General features: G+C 44.1%; 2 protein-coding genes across 4 annotated transcripts in view; one reads left to right on the plus strand and one right to left on the minus strand.

The window, feature by feature from the left end:
• Nucleotides 1–2,482, plus strand: part of CYTH3 (cytohesin 3) — a 56,241-nt gene extending 53,759 nt beyond the window's left edge. Inside the window, 2 exon segments of the mRNA XM_026687359.2 lie at nucleotides 693–847; nucleotides 1,941–2,482. Of these exon segments, the coding sequence (XP_026543144.2) occupies nucleotides 693–847; nucleotides 1,941–2,013 (228 nt within the window). The 3' untranslated portion in view covers nucleotides 2,014–2,482.
• A 4,843-nt stretch (nucleotides 2,483–7,325) lies between these two features.
• The window catches only part of USP42 (ubiquitin specific peptidase 42), a 38,801-nt gene continuing 24,272 nt past the window's right edge, over nucleotides 7,326–21,854 (minus strand). Inside the window, exons 13-18 of one of the 3 annotated variants that reach the window (XM_087942181.1) lie at nucleotides 20,372–21,121; nucleotides 18,465–18,556; nucleotides 15,626–16,921; nucleotides 13,676–13,834; nucleotides 11,873–12,204; nucleotides 7,326–9,017 (exon numbers count right to left, since the gene is read on the minus strand). In XM_087942181.1, coding sequence (XP_087798307.1) covers nucleotides 8,974–9,017; nucleotides 11,873–12,204; nucleotides 13,676–13,834; nucleotides 15,626–16,921; nucleotides 18,465–18,556; nucleotides 20,372–21,121 — 2,673 coding nt within the window. In that variant the 3' untranslated portion in view covers nucleotides 7,326–8,973. The remainder of the gene's footprint in view (nucleotides 9,018–11,872; nucleotides 12,205–13,675; nucleotides 13,835–15,625; nucleotides 16,922–18,464; nucleotides 18,557–20,371; nucleotides 21,122–21,854) is intronic. The other 2 variants (XM_087942179.1, XM_087942180.1) reach the window with 2 other exon arrangements.

Below are 21,854 nucleotides of genomic sequence, written 5' to 3' on the forward strand. Positions count from 1 at the left end.
CAAGATGGCGGTCATTGTTACAGGAATCTAATCTATCAGCTATCTATATCTGCTATCTATCTATCTATCTATCTATCTATCTATCTATCTATCTATCTATCAGCTATCTATATTTATATCTATCTAATCTATCAGCCATCTATTATCTATCTATCTATCTATCTATCTATCTATCTATCTATCTATCTATCTGCTATCACTATCTATCAGCTATCTCTGTCTGTCTGTCTATCAATCATCTTTATCATTTCTTATGTATTCATTTATAGACCAACAGAGCTTCAATCATGTGGTTGAGGCATCAACTTGACTTTCTTGAGCTATTCACAACCCTGCTTTTTACCATTAACTGAAAAATTAAGAACTTCAGATCTGAAAACATTACAATCACCACATCATATGATGTGTAACCATTCCACTGATTTCTGTGTCTTCCTAGTTTTTATCTGTTTTTGATGATCGGATCATTATTTAGTCTACATTGCCATCTTAGGAATCGTGGATTTGAATTGTAAACCACTTAGGTTGAAGAAATGATCCTGACTTATATAAAAGAGAATGACATTTATGAAGGTAAAATATAGCAACAGTGGTCGAAGAAAGCTCTGGTTGAATGCTGGCTTCTGCAGCAGAGGAACTCTGTGCCAAACGGAGGTTAAAATGTCAATGCTGGCCTGTGGTTTGTTCCCTAGAATTGCTTTGAGCTGTACAACCCCAGCTACAAAGGACAGGTGATCAAAGCGTGCAAGACTGAAGCGGATGGCCGGGTGGTTGAGGGCAACCACGTGGTGTACAGGATATCGGCTCCCACGCCTGAAGAAAAAGAAGAGTGGATTAAATCCATCAAGTGAGGACTTTATTCATGGAAAGACGAGTAGCACAAGGCCAGCTGCAGGGAAAGCCCAGCTGTAAAGTTGTGGTGCAGTGGCCTTACCACCACAATTGAGCCCAAAAATTTAAGTTGCTAAGTCAGACATTTGTTAAGTGAGTTTTGTTCCATATTACAACCTTCCTTGCCACAGTTGTTAAGTGAATCACTGCAGTGGTTAAGTTAGGAGCATGGTGGTTAAGGGAATTTGGCTTCCTTATGGACTTTGCTTGTCAGGTCACAAAAAGGGATCCCCATGATCCCTGGGACCCTGCAAACGTCGTAAATAGGACCCAGTTGCCAACTGTCCAAATTTTGATCGTGTGACCATGGAGATGCTGCAACGGTTGTGTGAAAAAGTTACTCTTTTTTTTCACTGCCTTTGTAACTTTGAACGGTCATTCAATGAACTGTTGTAAGTCGAGGACTAATTGCAGTTAATCCTCAACTTACAACCTTTCCAACAGACACTTGGGAAGGGAGTATATTTTAGCCAAAAGTACTTAGCGTTTGAGAAACAAAGTGGAAAGTAATTGCCCAAGGTCCATATAGAAGCAGTGGCTTGTCCTTGTTGTGGTTCGCCGGCATAAAAACCAGCCCTCGGGGATGTGTTCTTTGCAGGAAGCAATGAAGTTCTTTAGACTCCGAATCTTCATTGAAGCTCTGCTAACTCTGGTTTGTTTTTGAAACTTCTGTTGGTGGATATTTATCAGTAATTAGACTTCTGTTCTTGGCAGCCTTTTACAACCTTGAAAGGGCTTGCTTTTATCTCAGATAATTAGGTTTAAATCACTCTTGGCTGGGAATGCAAAGAATTCCCAGTGCCGCATTAAAAAAGGTTTGCTTTTATACACAGTTTGTGTTTGTTTAATTTGAACAAGGCTTGGGTCAGAATAGTCCTTTAGTTTGTTATGGGTCCAGGCAGAATTTTTCAACCTTGGCAATTATAGGATGGTGGACTTCCAGAATCCCCCCAGTCCACACATTTTAAAACTGCCGAGGTTGAAAACCACGGGTGTTAAGAGTGCAAACCTAGCCTAATGATTTATTATAATTATTTTCTTTCATTCAGGGCAAGCATCAGCAAGGATCCTTTTTATGACATGCTGGCCACTCGGAAGAGACGGATTGCTAACAAGAAGTAACTCTTGAGGACGGACTCTCATCATCCCTGTGTCCGGTGCAGAGGAAACCTGACGCATCCCAACAAAGCTTGTGTCTTTACTGTCCCTTTTGGGAGTGTGGTGGAACCACAAGCATCTCCTGTTCGTCTTTACTTGTTGGGGACTGCGATTCGTCGGTGTCCTGTCCTCCTCTGTGTCTTTTAAGAGTCTTGTTCCTACACCTTACATCCAAACTATTGTCCGTAACGTTGAACCCCCACCGATGTGGCTGGTGTGTGTTCATATATCTCCCTCTTCTACTAGACGGCCCTGCTTGAAAAAGCTTTCCAGGGAGTTGCTTTTCTCCCAACTGGTATTCCCCCCGCAGTTTGTTTCTCTTGGGTTTTTAGCACAGTCCTCCACGTTGTCTTCTCCAAGAGATTCTCGTTCCGCTTCCAGAAAACTGGATCGAAGGGATCGCCGATCCTTGCTCAAAAAATAAATAAATAAAGGCAGCTTGTTTGCTGGCAGGTGAGGGGGAAAATGACACCTTAAATGACACAGGCTGTTGCTGTGGAAGTTGTGCCCCTTGTACACATGTCCACAAGAGAGGAAGAACCTGCGTTGTGGAGATCGAGAAACCATAGCTGTTGTGATGGAGCATAAAGCCACAAGTGAAAAATGGTTTCTCCGTTTTGGTCAAGACTATCTGAAACGATGAGGGTTTTAATCTCAAAGGGTTAGGTCCATTTATCCAGCCCTCTGTTTAGAAGACATAAAATTGAGGGTTTCCTTCAAGAAAAACAAGAAGTTTTGCCATTTTTTTAATCCAACGGATTGGAAATCCTCAGTTGGCCAAAAGGAAAATATGTAAACTTCCTAGTGTTATTGCTGGGCATATGGATGATTTAAAAATGTTGGTATCTGACAGTATTTTCTCAGGAGAGCCATCCGCGGCTGACAACAACAGTGAGATCAAAATAATAGCGTTGGTGGTCACCAACCTGATGACATCAAGAACAGGGATCCAAATTGGGCCAAAACTTTTCAATGGTGACAAGGCCAGTAACGAAATTAGAAAAGGTTTAGGCTTAGCTTTTAGTTTAGTAATTTAATTTTAGTTTAGAAGAAAGGCCTCTGAAAGTTTTTGGCTCCTCAAGGTACTACCCTTATGATGATACCAAAATCTCCTTTCACTCTTCTTTGTGCTTTGCAACCAGGGTGTGTTTCCAAACGACTCTAGAAAGAGTGCAGAGAAGAGCAATGAAGATGATTAAGGGACTGGAGGGTGAAGTGTAGGATGAAGAATGGTGGCAGGAATGGGGGATGTCTAGCCTAGTGATAAGAAGGACTAGGGGTGACATGATAGCAGCATTCCAGTATTTAAGGGGCTGCCACAAAGAAGAGGGAGTCAACTTAATTTTCCAAAATACCAGAAGGGAAGACAAGAAGCAGAAGATCAGGGGTCTTCAAACTTGACAGCTTTAAGGCTTGTGGACTTCAACTCCCGGAATTCCTCCTCCAGTCATGTTAGCTCAGGAATTCTGGGAGTTGAAGTCCACAAGTCTTAAACTTGCCAAGTTTGAAGATCTTTGCGGTAGATGGAAACTAATCAAGGAAAGAACCAACCTAGAACTAAGGATAAATTTTCTAAAGGTGAGAAGAGTTAATGGAATAGCTTGCCTGCAGGAGGTGTGGGGGCTCCATCACTGGAGGCTTTTAAAGAGATTGGACAGACATTTGTCTAAAATGGTATAATAAAGTCTCCTGCTCTGGAAAGGAGTTGGACTAGAAGACCTCCAAGGTCTCTTCCAACTCTGTTATCCTGTTAAAACTTGGTTTTCTCCTACCGATTGCACAGAGACCATACATCCTTGGATATCAGCTAATACTGTAATGGGAGATATATCTGCAGGGGTGGATCATTAACAATGCACCTGTCCCGTCCTGCGCAATTGCGGGAGGGCAGGAATGGGTTGCATAAGTGTACACACACATTGAATGCCCATGAATTATCTTTTCTGGTGCTGATCCTCCTTACTTCTCCAACTTTCCCCAACTTACTTCCCCAACTGTCATATTGTAAGAACTTGCCCAAGAACCTCTTGCTTTTCGGTTGTTCTTATTAAATTGGGGATAAGCTTTGAGACCCTATGATGCCAGCCCCATCCTTCGCGGGTTCTGTTATCTCCAAAGATTCCTGGAAGGATTGAGATGGAATGCTTCTATTGTTTGTCCTGGATTTTAAGGGGAGGATGAAGCTAAAGCATTCATTTAAACCAGGGGTCTCCAACCTTGGCAACTTTTAAGACTTGTGGACTTCAACTCCCAGAATTCCCCAGCCGGCAAAGCAAAGCTGGCTGGGGACCTTTTGAGAGTTGGAAGTCCACCAGGCTTAAAGTTGCCAAGGTTGGAGACCCCTGATTTAAATGACTTGTTTCTAAAACTGGACATCTTTTTTTTTTTTTAAAGATGTGTGGACTTCAACTCCCAGAATGCCTCAGCCTTGCATGGAGAATTCTGGGAATTGGTTAGGTGCTGGCTAGGGAATTCTGGGAGTTGGAGTCCACACATCTTAAAAAATGCCCAGGTTGAGAAACACGGATTTAAAAGTTATTGATATTCCTGGTTTCATCTCCCCTCTCCCCTCACCGAGAAGATAAGCAAAATGCCATTTATCCTGGCCGACATCTTTGTGGCTTAGAAAACTTGGAATGACCATTGCCGCTGACCGGTTGCCTGCTGCCCTCTAGTGGTCAGGAGAGCCGCTATTCTGCCTCGGTTGCCTTGCGTCCGTTATCCTTCCAACGGTGGGAATGTTATAGTTTGGAGGGATATTTTTTTGGGTCTTCAAGGGATTTTTTTTGGAGAATTCAATAGCACTTTAGGTTCAGCTGGCCTGACAGGTGCGAAATTTAACAGGGAGTTTGGGCTGGGAAGTTCGTTTGAAGATTTTTTGGGGGTGGGTCACCACCGCTTGTGGTACATTTAAAAAAAAAAAAACTTTTTAAGCTTAGGAGTATTTGGAAGACTTCATACTTTTGGAGAGAGAGGGAAAAAAAGCAGCCATATATTTTTGCAAAGGTCGGGCCTGTATTTCTAGGTATGCTTGCTGGAAACAATAGCTTGACAAGACAGATGAAGGCTTAATGCTGGCTCCCAACTAGCCATTGTTCACGAATCGAGGGCCCTCCTCGGTGCCGCAACTCTGCTGGATTTTTAAGTGGCCCACTGAAAATGAGGCTATGATTGAAAAGGATATTATCTGAGGCCATTATGCTGAGCCAATGGCAACTTTGTGAGGTGTGGACTTTTAACTCCCAGAATTCCCTAGCCAGCATGGCTGGCTGGCTGAGGAATTCTGGGAATTGAAGTCCACAAGTCTTTAAAAGTTGCTATGGTTGAGGAACACTGTTCTAAAACTACCTGAAAATGTTGGCTTCACGTGCTTAGGGTGTAATCCTAGCCTATTGTGGTTTTTTTTTTTTGTCAACCAATCGTACTATCTAGCAGTAGCAAGTGTATACCAGCCTTTTTCCAATCTGTGCAGGCATTTTGTTTTTCCCAGCCAGGTATTGCAAATGAAGTCTGTTAACTTCCCCCGGTTCTATTTTCTTGTACAATGTTTCTTAACCACTAAATGTAAAGTAGCTTGTTGTATATAGTGTACATCTGTGTATTGACCCGAGTGCCTGGTTATCAATAAAGTGCACAATATAATTCCATATCTATCTATCATATGACTGTTTTAAACTCCCATTTAGGCGACGGAGCCACGGCTGAGATCTCAACATGAAAGTCAATTCGAGGAAGGCGGTCAGACTTTGAGGAAAACGTACAGGCTGTCCTTGAGTTACCATCATTCGTTTAGCGTCCGTTCGAAGTTAGAAGGACACTGGAAAAAAGGGAGTTTGTGACTGGTCCACGTACTTAACGTCCGCGGTGGAGTCCCCAGTCATTTGATTTAAATTTTGGGCAACTGGCAACCAGCATGTTAGGATTGACTTAAGCCCCAATTTGATGTATTTTTAGCAGGCTGACCAAGGAAAGAAGGAAGAAAGGAAAGGGAGGGAGGGATGGAGAGAGGGAGGGAATGAGTAAGGGAGAGAGGGAGAGGAGGAAAGAAGGAAGGGAAGGAGGGAGAGATGAAGGGAGGGAGAAGGGAAGGAGGAAGAAAGGAGGGAGAAGGGAAAGATGAAGGAAGGAGGAAAGAAAGAAAAGGAAGAAAGGAAAGGGAGGGAGGGATGGAGAGAGGGAGGGAATGAGTAAGGGAGGGAGAGAGGAGGAAAGAAGGGAAGGAGGAAGAGATGAAGGGAGGGAGAAGGGAAGGAGGAAGGAAGAGAGGAGGAGGGAAGGAGGAAGAAAAGGGAAGGAGGGAGAGATGGAGGGAATGAGGAAGGAAGGAGGGAGAAGGGACGGAGGAAGGGAAGGAGGAAGGAAAGAAGGAAGAAAGGGAGGGAGGGATGGAGAGAGGGAGGGAATGAGTAAGGGAGAGAGGGAGGGGAGGAAGAAAAGGGAGGAAGGAGAGGGAGGGAGGGAGAAGGGAATGAGGAAGGGAGAGATGGAGAGAGGAAGGAAAGAAGGAAGGAGGGAGGGAGAAGGGAATGAGGAAGGAAGGGGAGGGAGAGAAGGAAGGTAGGTTGTAGCATCTTAGGGTCATGTGATTGCCAATTGAAACTTCTCAATGTGGAAAGCAGGGATTGCTTAACATACACATGATCCACTTAACAACTGCGTAAAATTTGCCTCAAGTTAAAAACCGCCTTGTCTAGCAACCAAAATTCTGGTTTCTATTGCGGTCGTAACTCTTGTATTACCTGTAATATTTCTGCTTAAATACTACCATACTAATAAAGAGAAAGTAATTGAGATCATCCCGGTAACTGCAACCCCAAACAAAAGCTGGTCAGACACACGTCGCCATCCTGAAACACAGATAGTTCTCGACTTACAACGGCTCATTTAGTGATCCTTCAAAGTTACAATCACTGAAAAAAAGTGACTTATGACCATTCTTCATACTTATGACTGTTGCAGCACCCTGTGGTTATGTGACTTACATTCGGAGGCTTGACAATTGATTCACCTTTATGACGGTGACCGTGTCTCAGGATCTTTTGCGACCCTTCTGACTAGCAAAGTCAACTGGGGAGGCCAGATTCACTTAACAACCGGGTGACTAATTTAACAGCTGCAGGGATTCACTTAGCAACGGTGGCAAGAAAAGTCACTTTTAACACATTCCTCACTTAGCAAACTCTGAGCTCCTGTGGTCGTAAGTCGAGGACCACCTGTAGTTTATACCCATCAGCTACAGCCAGATGTAACTGAACTAACCACAGAAACATGTTTGATTTCATTTCTCGGATTTATATACTATATAAATTTTACATGCCATATTATTTACAAGTGGGGTAAGTGCTTTTTTTTATCTTTAAAAAAACAAAGATCAAACTTTTATAGACATCTCTGAACAACACGGCTTTTGTATAAATCAGACAAGATTATTCAGATGAACTGTATTTAATACAGTTTTTTCCCCACTCTTTTGTCTCCTGATGCAGGACCAGTGAATTAAGTGTATCACAGTTTGATAGCGTTTCATCATTTTAAAAAAATAATAATAAAAATTAAAAAGAAAAAAAAAAGAAAAGAAAAAGAAATAAATCACAGTATGAACGTTGTCTGTAACTAGAAACTTGGAAGGAAACAAGGACCAGGCGGCTGAGATTGGTCAGGACGGACGTACATTGCTACATTAAAAATTAACGCAATTAAAAAACTTAAAGTGGATTTTAATCATAAAATAAAAATTAAAAACGGCTCCTCTCCAGGTGGATAACTTAAGAGATCCACGGCGCCTGCTCTCCTCGCTTACTTCTGGCGCAGGCTACAAGTCCAGATATGGCAGGACAAACCTGAGCAATGAAGTAACTCTGCGGGAGAGACAAAGAGATGCCCAAGGGCCAGGCAGAGAATAGGAATAAAAGCAGACACGGAAGGAAGGGCCAGAAATACGAAAGGAGTCGCTTCGAGAGGCCTACAAAATGGACGTCGCAGGCGACGGCTGCAAAAGGCATATCCTGCAAAAGGCTGGGTGAAGAAAAACACCCACGGAAGGAGACATTTCGAGTGGGGTGGGGTGGAAGCACGGGGCTGACTCAAACCCTCTGCAATGGCCCATTGTCGGTCTCGGAAAAAGAGATTTCAGGTCGAGCCATTAAGGACAGGCCGGACAGTTGACGTGTGTGGTCTTCGGACCATGTCCCGCGATACATTCAAAAATAAAATAAAATTATAAAAATAAAACCAACCAAAGGCCAAGCGTCCAAACAGCATGCGCTTCACAAGGAGTCCAAAGACAGAAATCCCAACGGAAGGAAAAACAAAAAATATGACGTGGCGTTTCTAGTAGCAGACATGGGAAGGGAAAAATAAAAAACCGAGGCGCTCTCTCTTTTCTTTCTCTCTCTTGCTCTTTCTCTCTCTCTCTCTCTCTCTCTCGCAAACATCCAAGTTGCCTGTGAAATGTTTTAAATAATTAAATTAAATAGTTGCTTATCCGTTGCAGCTTGCTTTAAATTCGGGAAGTTTCCCTTGCCCCGGCAAACATCACGTGGACATAGATAAAACACATTCAACCTGAGTGGTGGAACGAAGGAAAAGCAGCAGCAGCAGCATTTTGAGATGTTCGGATCCAGGGCGCTTATTTCTCCTGGTGACACGGATGATCATCGGGAGGTTTGCAAATGTTCAGCAGCTGTGGAACGTGTCCCATCCTTTCGTCACGTTCGGGGAATCGCGGAGAATTGTGTGTTCTTTTTTGTTTTTGTTTTTTTAGAAAAAAAGAAAGACTCAAGGTAAAAACTAAAAAAGGAAAAGAAAAGGAGAAAAAAAAAGCGGGACTTTTTTTCAATGATAAAATCCTGTACAGTATTTTTTTCTGAAGCACCAATTATGAATATTAAAGAGTCTGTAGGGTTTTGTTTTGTTTTTCCTGGTCTATAAATACACTATAAGCTGGACTTCCAACGGACATTCCGGATCTGAAAGGCAAAGACAACAATATTATTTGGGGAAACAGAGACCCTAAAAGAGGTTTGAATAGCCTGATACTTTTTAAAGGTAAAAGTTCCCCTCGCACATACGGGCCCAGTTGTTTCCGACTCTAGGGGGCGCTGCTCCATTCCAAAGCTGAAGAAAAGCCAGCGCTGTCCGAAGACGTCTCCGTGGTCATGTGGCCGGCAGGACTAAACGCCTTTGAAGGCGCACGGAGGAACGCTGTTCCCTTCCCACCAAAGGGGTCCCTATTTTTCTATTGCCTTTTTTACCTGCTTTCGAACTGTCAGGTTGGCAGCAGCTGGGACAAGTAACAGGAGCTCACTCCGTCATGCAGCGCTGGGGATTTGAACCGCCGAACTGCCGACTTTTCTGATCGATAAGCTCAGCGTCTTAGCCACTGAGATACCGCGTCCTGACACTTTTTAGACTGTGGTAAATCCAGGTAGTCCTTGACTTACAACAATAATGCAGCCTGAATATTGCGGTGTTAAAAGTTGCGATGGTTATAAATGACATCACCCACGTGGCCAGTCCGATTGTCGATTTTCAAAACTGAAATTCTCTGGCTGCAAAACGATTTTACAACTTCGTTATGACCGCAATTGACCCCAAAATTTCTGCTGCTAAGCGAGAGTGCTGTTAAGTGAGTTTTGTTCTGTTTTACGACCTTCCTTGCCACAGTTGCCAAGGGAATCCCTGAAATTAAGTTAATAACAGGGTTGTAAAAGTGAATATCTGACTTCCCTATTGCTTGCCAGAAAGTCGCAAAAGGGACAATCCAATGACCCCAGAACATTGTGACTGTCATAAATACGAGTCAATGATCAAGGGTCCCAACTCTGACTGCGTGATCACGGGGATGCTGCAACGGTCATTAAGTGTGAAAAAGAGTCGTAAGTCACTTTTTTTCTAGTGCCATTGTAACTTTGGTGACTCAACGAACTTGTTGTAAGCCGAGGGCTACCTCTTAACTCCCCTCAACAGTCAAATTAACCACTTCTCAAACGCTCGGTGGAATTTTACATCGGCTGCCAGCAAAGCAGGTCATTCTTCAACGGGGTTTTCCGAAAGGGACAAGCCACGATGGGCAGTTCTGCGTGTTAGAAGTTCCGCCCATCTTAAAAATTGCCGGGTTTGTGTAAGACCAGACGGTTCACATTGGGTTTTTTTTTTCCAACTCTACGATTCTCTGAGTATCCGAAGGAGGATCTCCCTATTGAAGTGGTGTAGGATTTCTTGCCTAAGCAGGGGGTTGGAGTAGAAGACCTCTAAGGTCCCTTCCAACTCAGTTCATTCTATTCCTATTCTATTCCTCTTCTCTTCCTCTCTTCTTATTCTATTCTATTCCTCTGTTCTATTCTATTGCTCTGTTCTCTTGTATTCCTCTTCTCTTCTATTCCTCTTTTCTCTTATTCTATTCTATTCCAATCCTTTTCTCTTCTCTTCTCTATTCTATTCTTCTCTTCTATTTCTCTCCTTATTCTATTTCTCTCTTCTCTGTGCTATTCCTCTTCTCTTATTCCATTCCATTCCTCTTTTCTTCCTCTTCTTATTCTATTCCATTCCTCTCTTCCTCTTTTCTCTTCTCTTATTCTATTCTATTCCTCTCTCCTCTATTTCTCTCTTCTCATCCTCTTCTCTATTCCATTCCTCTCTTCTCTTTTCTCTTCCTCTTCTCTTCTACTATTCTATTCCTCTCTTCTCTATTCTATTTCTCTCTTCTCATCCTCTTCTCTATCCATTCATCTCTTCTCTTTTCTCTTCCTCTTCTCTTATTCTATTATATTCCTCTCTTCTCTATTCTATTTCTCTCTTCTCATCCTCTTCTCTATCCATTCATCTCTTCTATTTTCTCTTCCTCTTCTCTTATTCTATTCTATTCCTCTCTTCTCATCCTCTTCTCTATCCATTCATCTCTTCTCTTTTCTTCCTCTTTTCTCCTCTTCCCTTATTCTATTCTATTCCTCTCTTCTCTATTCTATTTCTCTTCTCATCCTCTTCTCTATCCATTCATCTCTCTTTTCTTCCTCTTTTCTCTTCCTCTTCTCTTATTCTATTCTATTCCTCTCTTCTCTATTCTATTTCTCTCTTCTCATCCTCTTCTCTATCCATTCATCTCTTCTCTTTTCTCTTCCTCTTCTCTTATTCTATTCTATTCCTCTCTTCTCTATTCTATTTCTCTCTTCTCATCCTCTTCTCTATCCATTCATCTCTTCTCTTTTCTCTTCCTCTTCTCTTATTCTATTCTATTCCTCTCTTCTCTATTCTATTTCTCTCTTCTCATCCTCTTCTCTATTCCATTCCTCTCTTCTCTTCCTCTTCTCTTACTCTATTCTATTCCTCTCTTCTCTCTTCTATTTTTCTCTCTTCTCATCCTCTTCTCTATTCCATTCCTCTCTTCTCTTCCTCTTTTCTCTTCCTCTTCTCTTACTCTATTCTATTCCTCTCTTCTCTATTCTATTTTCTCTTCTCATCCTCTTCTCTATTCCATTCCTCTCTTCTCTTCTCTTCCTCTTTTCTCTTCCTCTTCTCTTATTCTATTCTATTCCTCTCTTCTCTATCCATTCCTCTCTTCTCTTCTCTATCCATTCCTCTCTTCTCTTCTTTTCTCTCCCTCTTCTCTTATTCTATTCTATTCCTCTCTTCTCTATTCCATTCCCCTCTTCTCTTCTCTTCTCTTCTCTTCTCTTCCTCTTCTCTTATTCTATTCCATTCCTCTCTTCTCTATTCCATTCCTCTCTTCTCTTTTCTCTTCCTCTTCTCTTATTCTATTCTATTCCTCTCTTCTCTATTCCATTCCTCTCTTCTCTTCTCTTCTGATCAGGTCCCGTGTACTCACCCTTGCTGTGATCCTTCTGTGGATGGATGCCCTCCCTGCTGCTCCTTTCGAGGGCTTTTGCTTTCCTCCAAACGGGGGAAGGGGCTTCCTGGCAGGACGTTGGGCTGTGTTTCCGACAAGCCTCCAAAGAAGACTTGGGCGCCTCCCAGTTTTTGCAATCCTTGACCGGCGGAGCGGGAGGCTTGGGGAGGGAAGGGGCGGAGGCCTCGTCGCCGTCTTCCGATTTCCTGGCCCGCTTCTTCTTCTTTTTCTTCTTCTTCTTCTTGTGTTTGTGTTTGTGGGTCTCGGCCTCGGAGTTGGAGGGAGAGGGGTGGTCGGAATCCTGGCGATGCCTGAAAGGAGAGCGGAAAGACTGGGAAAGTCAGAGGGGAGGAAAGCGAGGCTGCGGTTTCACAGGATAAGAGCACTGGAAGGGACCTTAAAAGGCCTTCTAGTCCAACCCACCGCAGAGGCTGGAGATCCTGCACCGTTCCAGACTTCTACATCCAAGCAGTCTCTCCTCCCCTTTAAGGAGAACTTGCTTAAATTTACTTTTTCCTTCCCCCTCTGAGGCCACACACTTACACACAGGTGATCCTCAACTTGCGACTGCAACTGAGCCCAACATTTCCAAAGCCAGTTCTTAAGTGAGTCTTGCCCCATCTTAACAAACCTTTCTTGCCACAGTCGGTAAGTGAATCCCTGCAGCTGTTCAGTTAGGAACAGGGTGGTTAAGTCAAACTGGCTTTCCCCCTTGACGGGGCTTGCGTGATTCCCCAGGATGCTGCCGTCACAAACATGAGTCGTTGGCGTCTGAATTTTGATCACACGACCGTGGGGATGCTACAACAGTAGTTAAGTGTGAACAACGGTCCTTCCCCTCCCCCCCTTACTGTGGTAACTTTGAACAGTCACTAAACAGTTTTGTTTGTTTAGTGACCTCAACGCTAAACAGTTGAGGACTAGCTGCATGTACATTAATAGCAATAGCCCTTAGACTTATATCCCGCTTTACAGGCCTCTCTAAAGGGTTTACAGAGTCAGCCTATTGCCCCCAACAATCCGGGTCCCCATTTTACCCACCTCAGAAGGACAGAAGGACGAGTCAACCTTGATCGAACTCCTGGCAGTGGGCAGTGTTAGCCTGAAACACTGCATTCTAACCAGTACGCCTGCCTACTTGCCTGCCTGCCTTCCTCTCACAAAATCTTCCTTCTCTCCTTCCTTCCCAAACAATAGCAGACTTATATACCGCTTTCCAGAGCTTTCCAGCCCTCTCTAAGCGGTTTACAGAGTCAGCCTCTTTGCCCCCAACAATCTGGATACTCGTTTTACCCACCTTGGAAGGACGGAAGGCTGAGTCAACCTTGATCAACTCCTGGCAGTGGGCAGATTTAGTCTGAAATATTGCATTCTAACCACTATGCCTGCCTACCTTCCCAAGCAATAGCAGACTTATATACCGCTTCACAAATAGCAGATGTATATATACTGCTTTCTAAGTGGTTTACAGAGTCGGCCTCTTGCCCCCAACCATCTGGGTCCTCATTTTACCCACCTTGCGAGGATGGAAGGCTGAGTCAACCTCGAGCCAGTTAGAATCGAACTGCCAAATTGAAGGCAGCTGGCAGTCAGCGGAAGAAGCCTGCAGTACTGCTCTCTAACCACCGCGCCACGTGATGTAGTATAGTGAAAGAGAAGGGACTCCTCCTTGCTTCTAAGCGTCCGTGGCCGTTGGGTGGGGCGGCTGGGACGAATGCCAACGCATCATTATAAAGGTGGGCTGGCCTAGAGAGAAGGTTGCTACCGTAGGACAAGACCTACCGGCTGTCCTTGGGACTTGACTGAAGAGGCCATTCTTGTGCCTTTGATTCACTCATGGGGTCATTTACTGAGTCATTCATTGGGTCGCTCTTTCGGCCACCCCAGAAAGAAGGGGGCGGAGACTGCTGTGCTACCCCCATGGCAGATAAGGAACTAGGGCTAAAAGAAAGGAAGAGGCTTACAGGGTGCCCCTCTCAATCCCGTACATTTCAACCGCCACTCTCGCACCGCACCAATTAGCACCCACGTTTCGGTGGCACGCCACCCTCCGCCGTGTTTAGTGGAGACACGCAAAGGGTGACGGACAAGCAGAGAGAAATATATATGGGGAGCCACCGATGGAGCCCAACCCTTCTGTGATTAAGTGGGAAATTTGCGAAGGGAGCTTTTTTTGGGCCCCTATTGCGATGGGCTTTTCTCACATTTGGTTAAGGGCATCGCTGCGGTTCTTAAATGAGGAACGCGGTTGTTAAGTGAATCTGGCTTCCCCGTTGACTTTGCTTGTCCGAAGGGGAAGGGGAAATCACGGGACTGTCAGCCTTCAATATTCCTTTCCTTTCCTTTGCATCTTTCGGCTGCCATAGTAACGGGGGGAGGGGAAAGTATTAGGCTTTGTGGGTGTGGGAAGTGTGCTGGAGGTGTTGAAGAACGTACTATATAACTTGGGGGGAAAACTTTATTGTCTATGCTTATTTGCTTGCTTACTGTGCAACTGTGGGTTTTTATCAACCTAGGCCAAGGTCAATGGCCAGATGCCTGCATCACCACCTGAAGATGCCCCGCATGACATACACATCTTCGATTGGATGGACAGCTTGCACTACTGTGGGTGGGAACCTTGCCATCACTTTGTATGTGTGTTTTTCGAACGTAAATCCTCAGATTCAGAATTCCTTTGATGCTACCTGTTAGGGATAACATTGTTTACCCTAACTGGTTTGGGTAAAAATAATAAATAAGGTATCATGGTTTGTTACTTAAAGTGTGTGTAACTTTAACTGCAAGAATGTAATTAAGGGTGTGGTTGTAAAAACACTATATAAGAAGCGAGGCAATTGCGGCTCGCACTCTCTGGTTAACTGATCCCTAATTACTTGATGGATTGATGGCTGCGTTCTTGTTGGAAAGAGGAGAAGAAGAAGGAGTGTTGATATTTTCTCAACGGAGAGAAAATAAAGATTGGACTGATTTATTGTAAGTGAACTGACATTGGCTATTCAACATGGACTTTTGCAAATAGAGTATCCCCGACAAGACTTGACTGATGACTAATGGACCGTTTATTTGACTATGCTATAATTCTTAAATGGAATAAACTATATTTTTGATAGCACAAGCGTATCTGCCTTTTTACTGCGTGTTAACTAGAAAACTTATCTCACACATTTACTTGTCTTCCTATCTGACTTCGCTGCACGTTCTGTTTAGTTTGTTTTCCTTAACACCCGTTGGGGAATCCAGGCTTAACACTACCACTTGATTTCCAGTAAAAGTTCTTTTCTCTATATTAATGGAGTCTAAGAGTGTCTTTCTTGGATTTTGAATGGAACACCTGACAGAGACCCCGGGACACTGCACCCATCATAAATGTGAGTCAGTTGTCAGGCGTCTGAATGTAATCCCGTGACTTTGGGGATGCTGCAATGGCCATGTCACTTTTTTTTTCAGGGCCGTTGTAACTTTGAACGGTCGTTAAATGAACTGTTGTAAGAGTTGGGAAATAGCTGTACAGGTAGCCCTCGACTTAACGACCCCAACTTCCTGCTGCTAAGTGAGACAGCTGTTAAGTGAGCTTTGCTAAGTGAATCCCTGCAGTGTCAACTCTTAAAGCCTTCCTGGCCTGCTCTTGAGTCGCCACAGGCAGGAAGCGGGAGGAGAAATTGACTATATATAAAATATATATATAAAACCCCATTTACGTCCCAACCTCCCACCGTGTCCTTTGCTCACCTGGACTCTTTCTCCTTGTGTTTATCTTTTAACTTCTTCTTCTTCTTGGACTTCTTCCGCTTCCGTCCCTTTAGTTCGTCGAGAGAAGGGTCTGGCAAGATTTTGGGGGGTTTCTTTTCGGGGGCGCAGTCGCTGGCCTCGGGACTTAGGGAAACGTGCTTTTTCCTATCGAGGTTGTGGCTCAAACGGCTTTTGTAATAATCATACTTACTATAGGGGCTACTGTAAACATGACTTGATTTGCTATAGTCTCTCTCGGAGTGGGTCGGCTTCCTCTCCTGGTTATGCCGGGGCACGTGGGAGGCCGAGTAGTAGTAACTGTATGACCGGCACGCATCCCACCTCCTCGGCGTCTCCTGGTAGTGCCGCTCCCTGCTCCACGACCTCTCTCCCCCTTTCCCGTAACTGGGCCTGCTCCGTTCAGAGTCCGTTTGACCTCGGCTGCGGGGTCTGTAGGGAGGGTACTTCCCCAAACTCCTGGCGGGATCGGGACTACCCGGGAACCTGTAGTAGCTGGTGCCGTGGTATTCCCGCCGGGGCTGCTCCTGCTGCTTCCCTCGCTCCCTACTGTAAGCGCACCTCTGCTTACTGCAGTGTCCATCAGGCTGGCTCCGTCCACCAGCCCCGTCGGCCTCCTCCTCCGCCTCCTCTTCTTCCTCCGTTTCAGAACGCTTCCTTTTAGGACGATAATATTCTTGGTCGGTTTTTTTGTAACCGTGGGCTTTCTCCTTCGGGCCCGGCTTTTCAAGGCTTCTTCGAAGCGGCTCGACGCTGTCCGCTGGTTTGCTTTGTTCCGTCTTTGAACTCTGGCTCTCGGCAGGAGTTTTGGGTTGGGGAAGGGGAGAATTCTCGGCACACGGGGGGTCCTTGCCGCTCGGAGGGCTGCCCTGCCTTTCCGGACCCGTCTCGGGTGCCTTTAGATTTTGGGGCCTAGATTCACTGTCCAACCTCATCTGGGTGCTCTGGGGGTCTGGTGTTTCTGGCGGTCCTGCCTGTCCTTCAGCAGGCTCTGGGCTCTTCTCTGAAGCTGCTTTCTCGTCTTTGGATACCCCTGCCCTTTCTTGACTGTCCCCTTCTCCAGGAGAGGCTGCTTCATCTGTTCCTGGGGAACCGTGTTGCCGGTCGTTCTCAAGCGGCCTGTTTTCTGTCTGGGCAATCCTTTCACAAGAGTCCTTCGTGGTCGCAGTGACGTTGGGGTCCGAAAATATTACGGGGCTTGGGATACTGTTGGGAAGGGCACCGGGGGCCTTTTCAGAAGCATCCTCGGCCATGGGCTTTTCTGGTTCAGGAGGGCTGCTGGTCAAGAAGAGAAAGACAGGTCAAGATAGACATCACCACTTAAACCTTTAAATGGAAACGAGCCCTGACGACATCAGTTGAGACAGGTATAGTTTTATCGGAAGTGTGTTGCAGTAATGCAAAGCTAGAACTGAGAATCGCGTGCCAAAATCCCTAAGTTCACCTTTATCCCTCCTCGTCACCCACTCCGTGTAGCCAATCAGGCCCAGGTAAGATGTTTTCATAACAGTCAGTCCAAGCATAGTTTGGTATGAAGCTTCCCTCCTTCTTCCACCTTGAGGCAGCCTCTCGGGAAGATACAGCATTTACTTCCATTTCCCCAACCATTCCCCCATCTCCCCCCAGTTCATGCCAGTCTGTTACCATACAGCAAACATTAGGTGGTAGCTGACATGGGATTTCAACCTGAGGAGGCCTTAAAAGTGCTTTTAACTTATAGAGAACCTTTTAAAAAGGGGGCAGGGAAAAATAAACCCGACGAGGACTCTAGACATCTGATGATAAGAGATTTTGTGAGGCCCATAACAAGGTTATCTTGTCAAAAGTAGCTTGTTTTCCTCATATCATAAGATACAATTCTATCTGATCCAAAATCTTTCAGGACAGAAGGCTTCAGAGACGTGGCAATTCATTTCTTCAAAGGCAAACAGATTAAAATGCAACTTGGGAACCTATTTTTGTTTCTTATCTCAAAACCTTTGCTTCATCCCACATTCCCTCTGTTCTTGAAATAGGTAGGAAGAATTTACCAGCAGGAGCAGGCCACACAGTGAAGCAATTAAGACTGTGACTTGCAAGTTTTAATCAATGAAGGCAGCCATTCCGATTTAAAGAACTATAGGCAACTTAATAAACAAATTTATAAAATTGGCCAATTTCTAGGCAGATTAGCCTAGAAAATATACCTGTTGTCACTTTTATAAAGCAGAAAGTGCATCTTTTAAAGGTGCAGATCACTTTTAAAGGTGCAGACAACTTGGTTCCTCTTTAAACAAAATCGGCTGAATCGTATCACCCTGAGGGCCAATAAACTTTGTCCAATAAATCAGTTTTAGTTTGCTTTTTAACTGGAGCGTAGCTATTTTGCCTTTACAAATTTATAAATTTGTGTTCCCAAGGAGGAGAAACATGGAAAACATAATAAAAAACAGAAAAGGAATAGAATGATGTGGCTATGTGACTTGAATATCCAGCTAAGATATAGGCGTTAAGTCTAGATGTGCTCCAAGCACCAATTATTTAATTTTTTGCATTTTCAGCATCTTTGGTGGCGTACATGGGATTCCTCTCTAATTTTATCTCCACAACAACCTTGTGAGGATGGTTGATCTGAGAAAGGGATGGCTGGCTTACAAGGTTTTTTTTTTTTTCCAATTTTGTATCTTCCCCATGTTAAGCCAACATCAAAACTACTATGCTATGCAGCCGGTTATCTAAACTAACATCACCTGGTTTTAAAGCTGCATTTCTTTTACAGTAAGCTAATCGCCTGCTTCTTAAAATTCAGAACCTAGTTAGAGTAGAGAGAAGACTGTATTACCTGGAGTCCCCAGGCAAGGTTTTTGACTGCTTATATCTGAAGGAATCGGAGACGTCTTCTTCAGGGACTGAGGACAAAGCTTTCGGAGAACCCTGTAGATTCAAAACGGACAAGGATTAACGCAACGATGAGCAAAGGGATCGGATAGACTATAGATTCTGGTATGAAATCCGGAGTGGTAAAATCAGCCCATGTGACTTGCTCCCAAGAAAAAATAATGGCTATCAACTTGCCTTCCATCGAGGACCTGTATACTGCACGAGTCAAAAAGAGGGCTGTGAAAATATCTACAGACCCCTCCCATCCTGGACATTAATTGTTTCAACTCCAACCCTCAAAACGACGCTATAGAGCACTGCACACAAGAACAACGAGATACAAGGACAGTTTTTCCCCGAATGCCATCACTCTGCTAAACAAATAATTCCCTCAACACTGTCCAACTGCTTACAAAGTCTGTAGTACTATTACTATTAATCTTCTCATCACTCCTTATCACCCATCCCCTCCCACTTGTGAGTGTAGGACTGTAACTTTGTCGCTTGCATCCTTACGATTTATATTGACTGTTTCCTAGTAGGATTTGATTGCTTATTGCACCCTATGACTATCATTAAGTGTTGTACCTGATTATTCTTGACTCTTGACGAATGCATCTTTTTTTTTATGTACACTGAAAGCATTTGCACCAAGACAAATTCCTTGGGCGTCCAATTACACTTGGCCAATAAAGAATTCTATGCTATGCTATGCTATGCTATGCTATGCTATGCTATGCTATGCTATGCTATGCTATGCTATGCTATGCTATGCTACGCTACTCTACTCTACTTTACTCTACTCTACTCTACTCTTATTGTACCCTAGGATTATTATTAAGTGTTGTACCTGATGATTCCTGATAATTGACGGATGTATCTTTTCTTTTATGTATACTGAGAGCATTTGCACCAAGACAAATTCCTTGTGTGTCCAATCACACTTGGCCAATAAAGAATTATATGCTATGCTATGCTACTCTACTTTACTCTACTCTACTCTATTCTTATTGTACCCTAGGACTATTATTAAGTGTTGTACTTGATGATTCCTGATGCTTGACGAATGTATCTTTTCTTTTATGTATACTGAGAGCATTTGCACCAAGACAAATTCCTTGTGAGTCCAATCACACTTAGAATTCTAAGTGTGAATTCTAATAAAGAATTATATTCTATTCTAAGAAGAGTGCAACCATCAACTGGAAGAAAAAGAGGACCAGGGATTCCTTTTGGATATAGCACAGGGTTCAACGGTCACCTACTTCTGTAGCCTTTTCCGGTTCTTCTCAGAAAAGGTGGTCTAGATGGACCCTGAGGCCGCATGTGTGGGAAGCCAGCCTTTAAGCGTTGAGTTCTGGCTTTTCCCTTTTCAATTCAGGAGCCCCAAACCTTATTCTGAAGTTAAAGAAGGAAGAGCTATGAACAGAACTAGTCCTCGACTTACAACCATTCATTAAGTGACCGTGCAAAGTTACCACCGCACTGACAAAAGTGGCTTTACGATCATTTTTTAACACTTACAACCATTGCACTAACCCAACACCCCACCCCCTTGCTCGTGTGATCCAAATTCAGGCACTTGGCAACTGACTCATATTTATGACGGGTACAAGTGTCTCGGGAGGGATTATGTGACCCGCTTTTGCGACCTTCTGACAAGCAAAGTCAACGGGGAAGCCAGATTCACTGAACAACCGCATCACTAACTTAAAAACTGCAGAGATGCCCTTTTAACAACGGTGGCAAGAAAGGTCCGTAAAATGGGGCAAAGCCAACTTTAACCACTATCTCCCCTTAAGTAATATTTTTGGCCTCTCCTGTGGTCGTTAAGTCGAGGATTACCCGCATTCCAAGGAATCTACTCACTTTTCCGGGCAATCCGTTGGTTTTGGGAAACGGGTGATCCGCCAGTTTCACGGGCTTCCCTTGAGAGGTGGGATCGCTGCCCATTTGTCTGTTCTGCTTCGGGGCGTCGTTTAGGCTAATGGAGACCATGACGGTTATGTTTTGAGGCAACTCGGGCTGGGAACTTTCTTTCTCCGGCTTGTGGCAGGGCGTGCACGAGTCCTCCAGCCCGCCGGCCGCGTCTTCTAGTAAAATGCCGTTGGACACTTTGACGTGGCCATTCTCCTTCAACAGCCCTTTGGATTCCTCCTCCGATTCTTCCGAGGATTCTGCTCCGTAGGGAACCAAGAGGCTGGGACTGTGTTTGGCCTTGCCGTTCATGATCAGCTTGGAAGCGGACTTGCCCGGGGAGGACGGTTTGGAGACTTGATTAGCAGCCGAGGAGACGGTGGAAGTACTTGAGGTAGATTGCGCCGCGGAAGGGTTGGAAATGGTGGAGGACGGGGCGGGCTTGTTGAGGCTCTCCAAGGTGCAGCTGGGGTGAGAGATGGTTTGGCGAGTGGGCAGCTTGTTGTTGTGAATACTGAGGGTGAGTTTGGGCTTCTTGGAGGAATCCGGGGGGCCCGCCGTGGCCGAGCGGTTCATGGTCCACTTGGAGATGGACAAGGAAGGCGCCGAAGAAGATTTGACGAGGGAAGCGTTGCTAGAAATGGCCGCCGTACTGCTGGGGGTTTCCTTCAGGGATCCGGTTCCGTTCAAATGATTCGAATTCTGCAGTTATGCAAACGGAGAAAACGAGAAGCCCAAGAAAATAAGCTGTAGATCTGAAACCTGAAATATTCCTATTAGGAATGGTACCAGAAGGTTATAGTAAGAGAAAAGATTTATTTAATTATACATGTTCTAACAGCGGCTAGGATGGTATTTGCTCAAAACTGGAAAAGTGATAAAATACCGATAAGAGGGGAAAAAATAATTGGAAAAATATTTGAATGTGCAGAAATGAATAGATTGACACTAGAAATTAAAGAGAAAGAAACGGAATATTACATGGTATGGAATATGTTTTATCAATGGATAGAGAATAGAACCACTTAAAAAAGATTTGATGTATTTATAGAGCAATTAGAGAAATTTAAGCAAAATTATAATGTGTGATATTATTATGTATATGGGAATGTATACAGGAACATTGATGTTAGATTTGATAAGAAGAATATCATTTATAATGTTCAAATAATTGAAATATGTACCCAAGCTGACACACTATTGAAATGGAATGATTTGTTATATATAAAAAACAATTAAAAATTTAATAATATTTTTTAAAAAGCCAGGGGGTCTGCAACTTTAAACACTCAAAGAGCCATTTGGACCACAGAAAAGAAAACACCGGGAGCCAATAATTTAACCACCGGTGTGACTGGGCGGGCGTGTGGCCAACTCGACTGTCACTTACTCCCACCCAGTCACCTCCTGTTCTGGAATATGGAGCTTGAGTCTC

Source organism: Notechis scutatus, chromosome 12, assembly GCF_049901735.1.
Source record: "Notechis scutatus isolate UNSWTSFEM ecotype Mainland chromosome 12, rNotScu1.2, whole genome shotgun sequence".
NCBI classification, from domain to species: Eukaryota; Metazoa; Chordata; class Lepidosauria; order Squamata; family Elapidae; genus Notechis; species Notechis scutatus.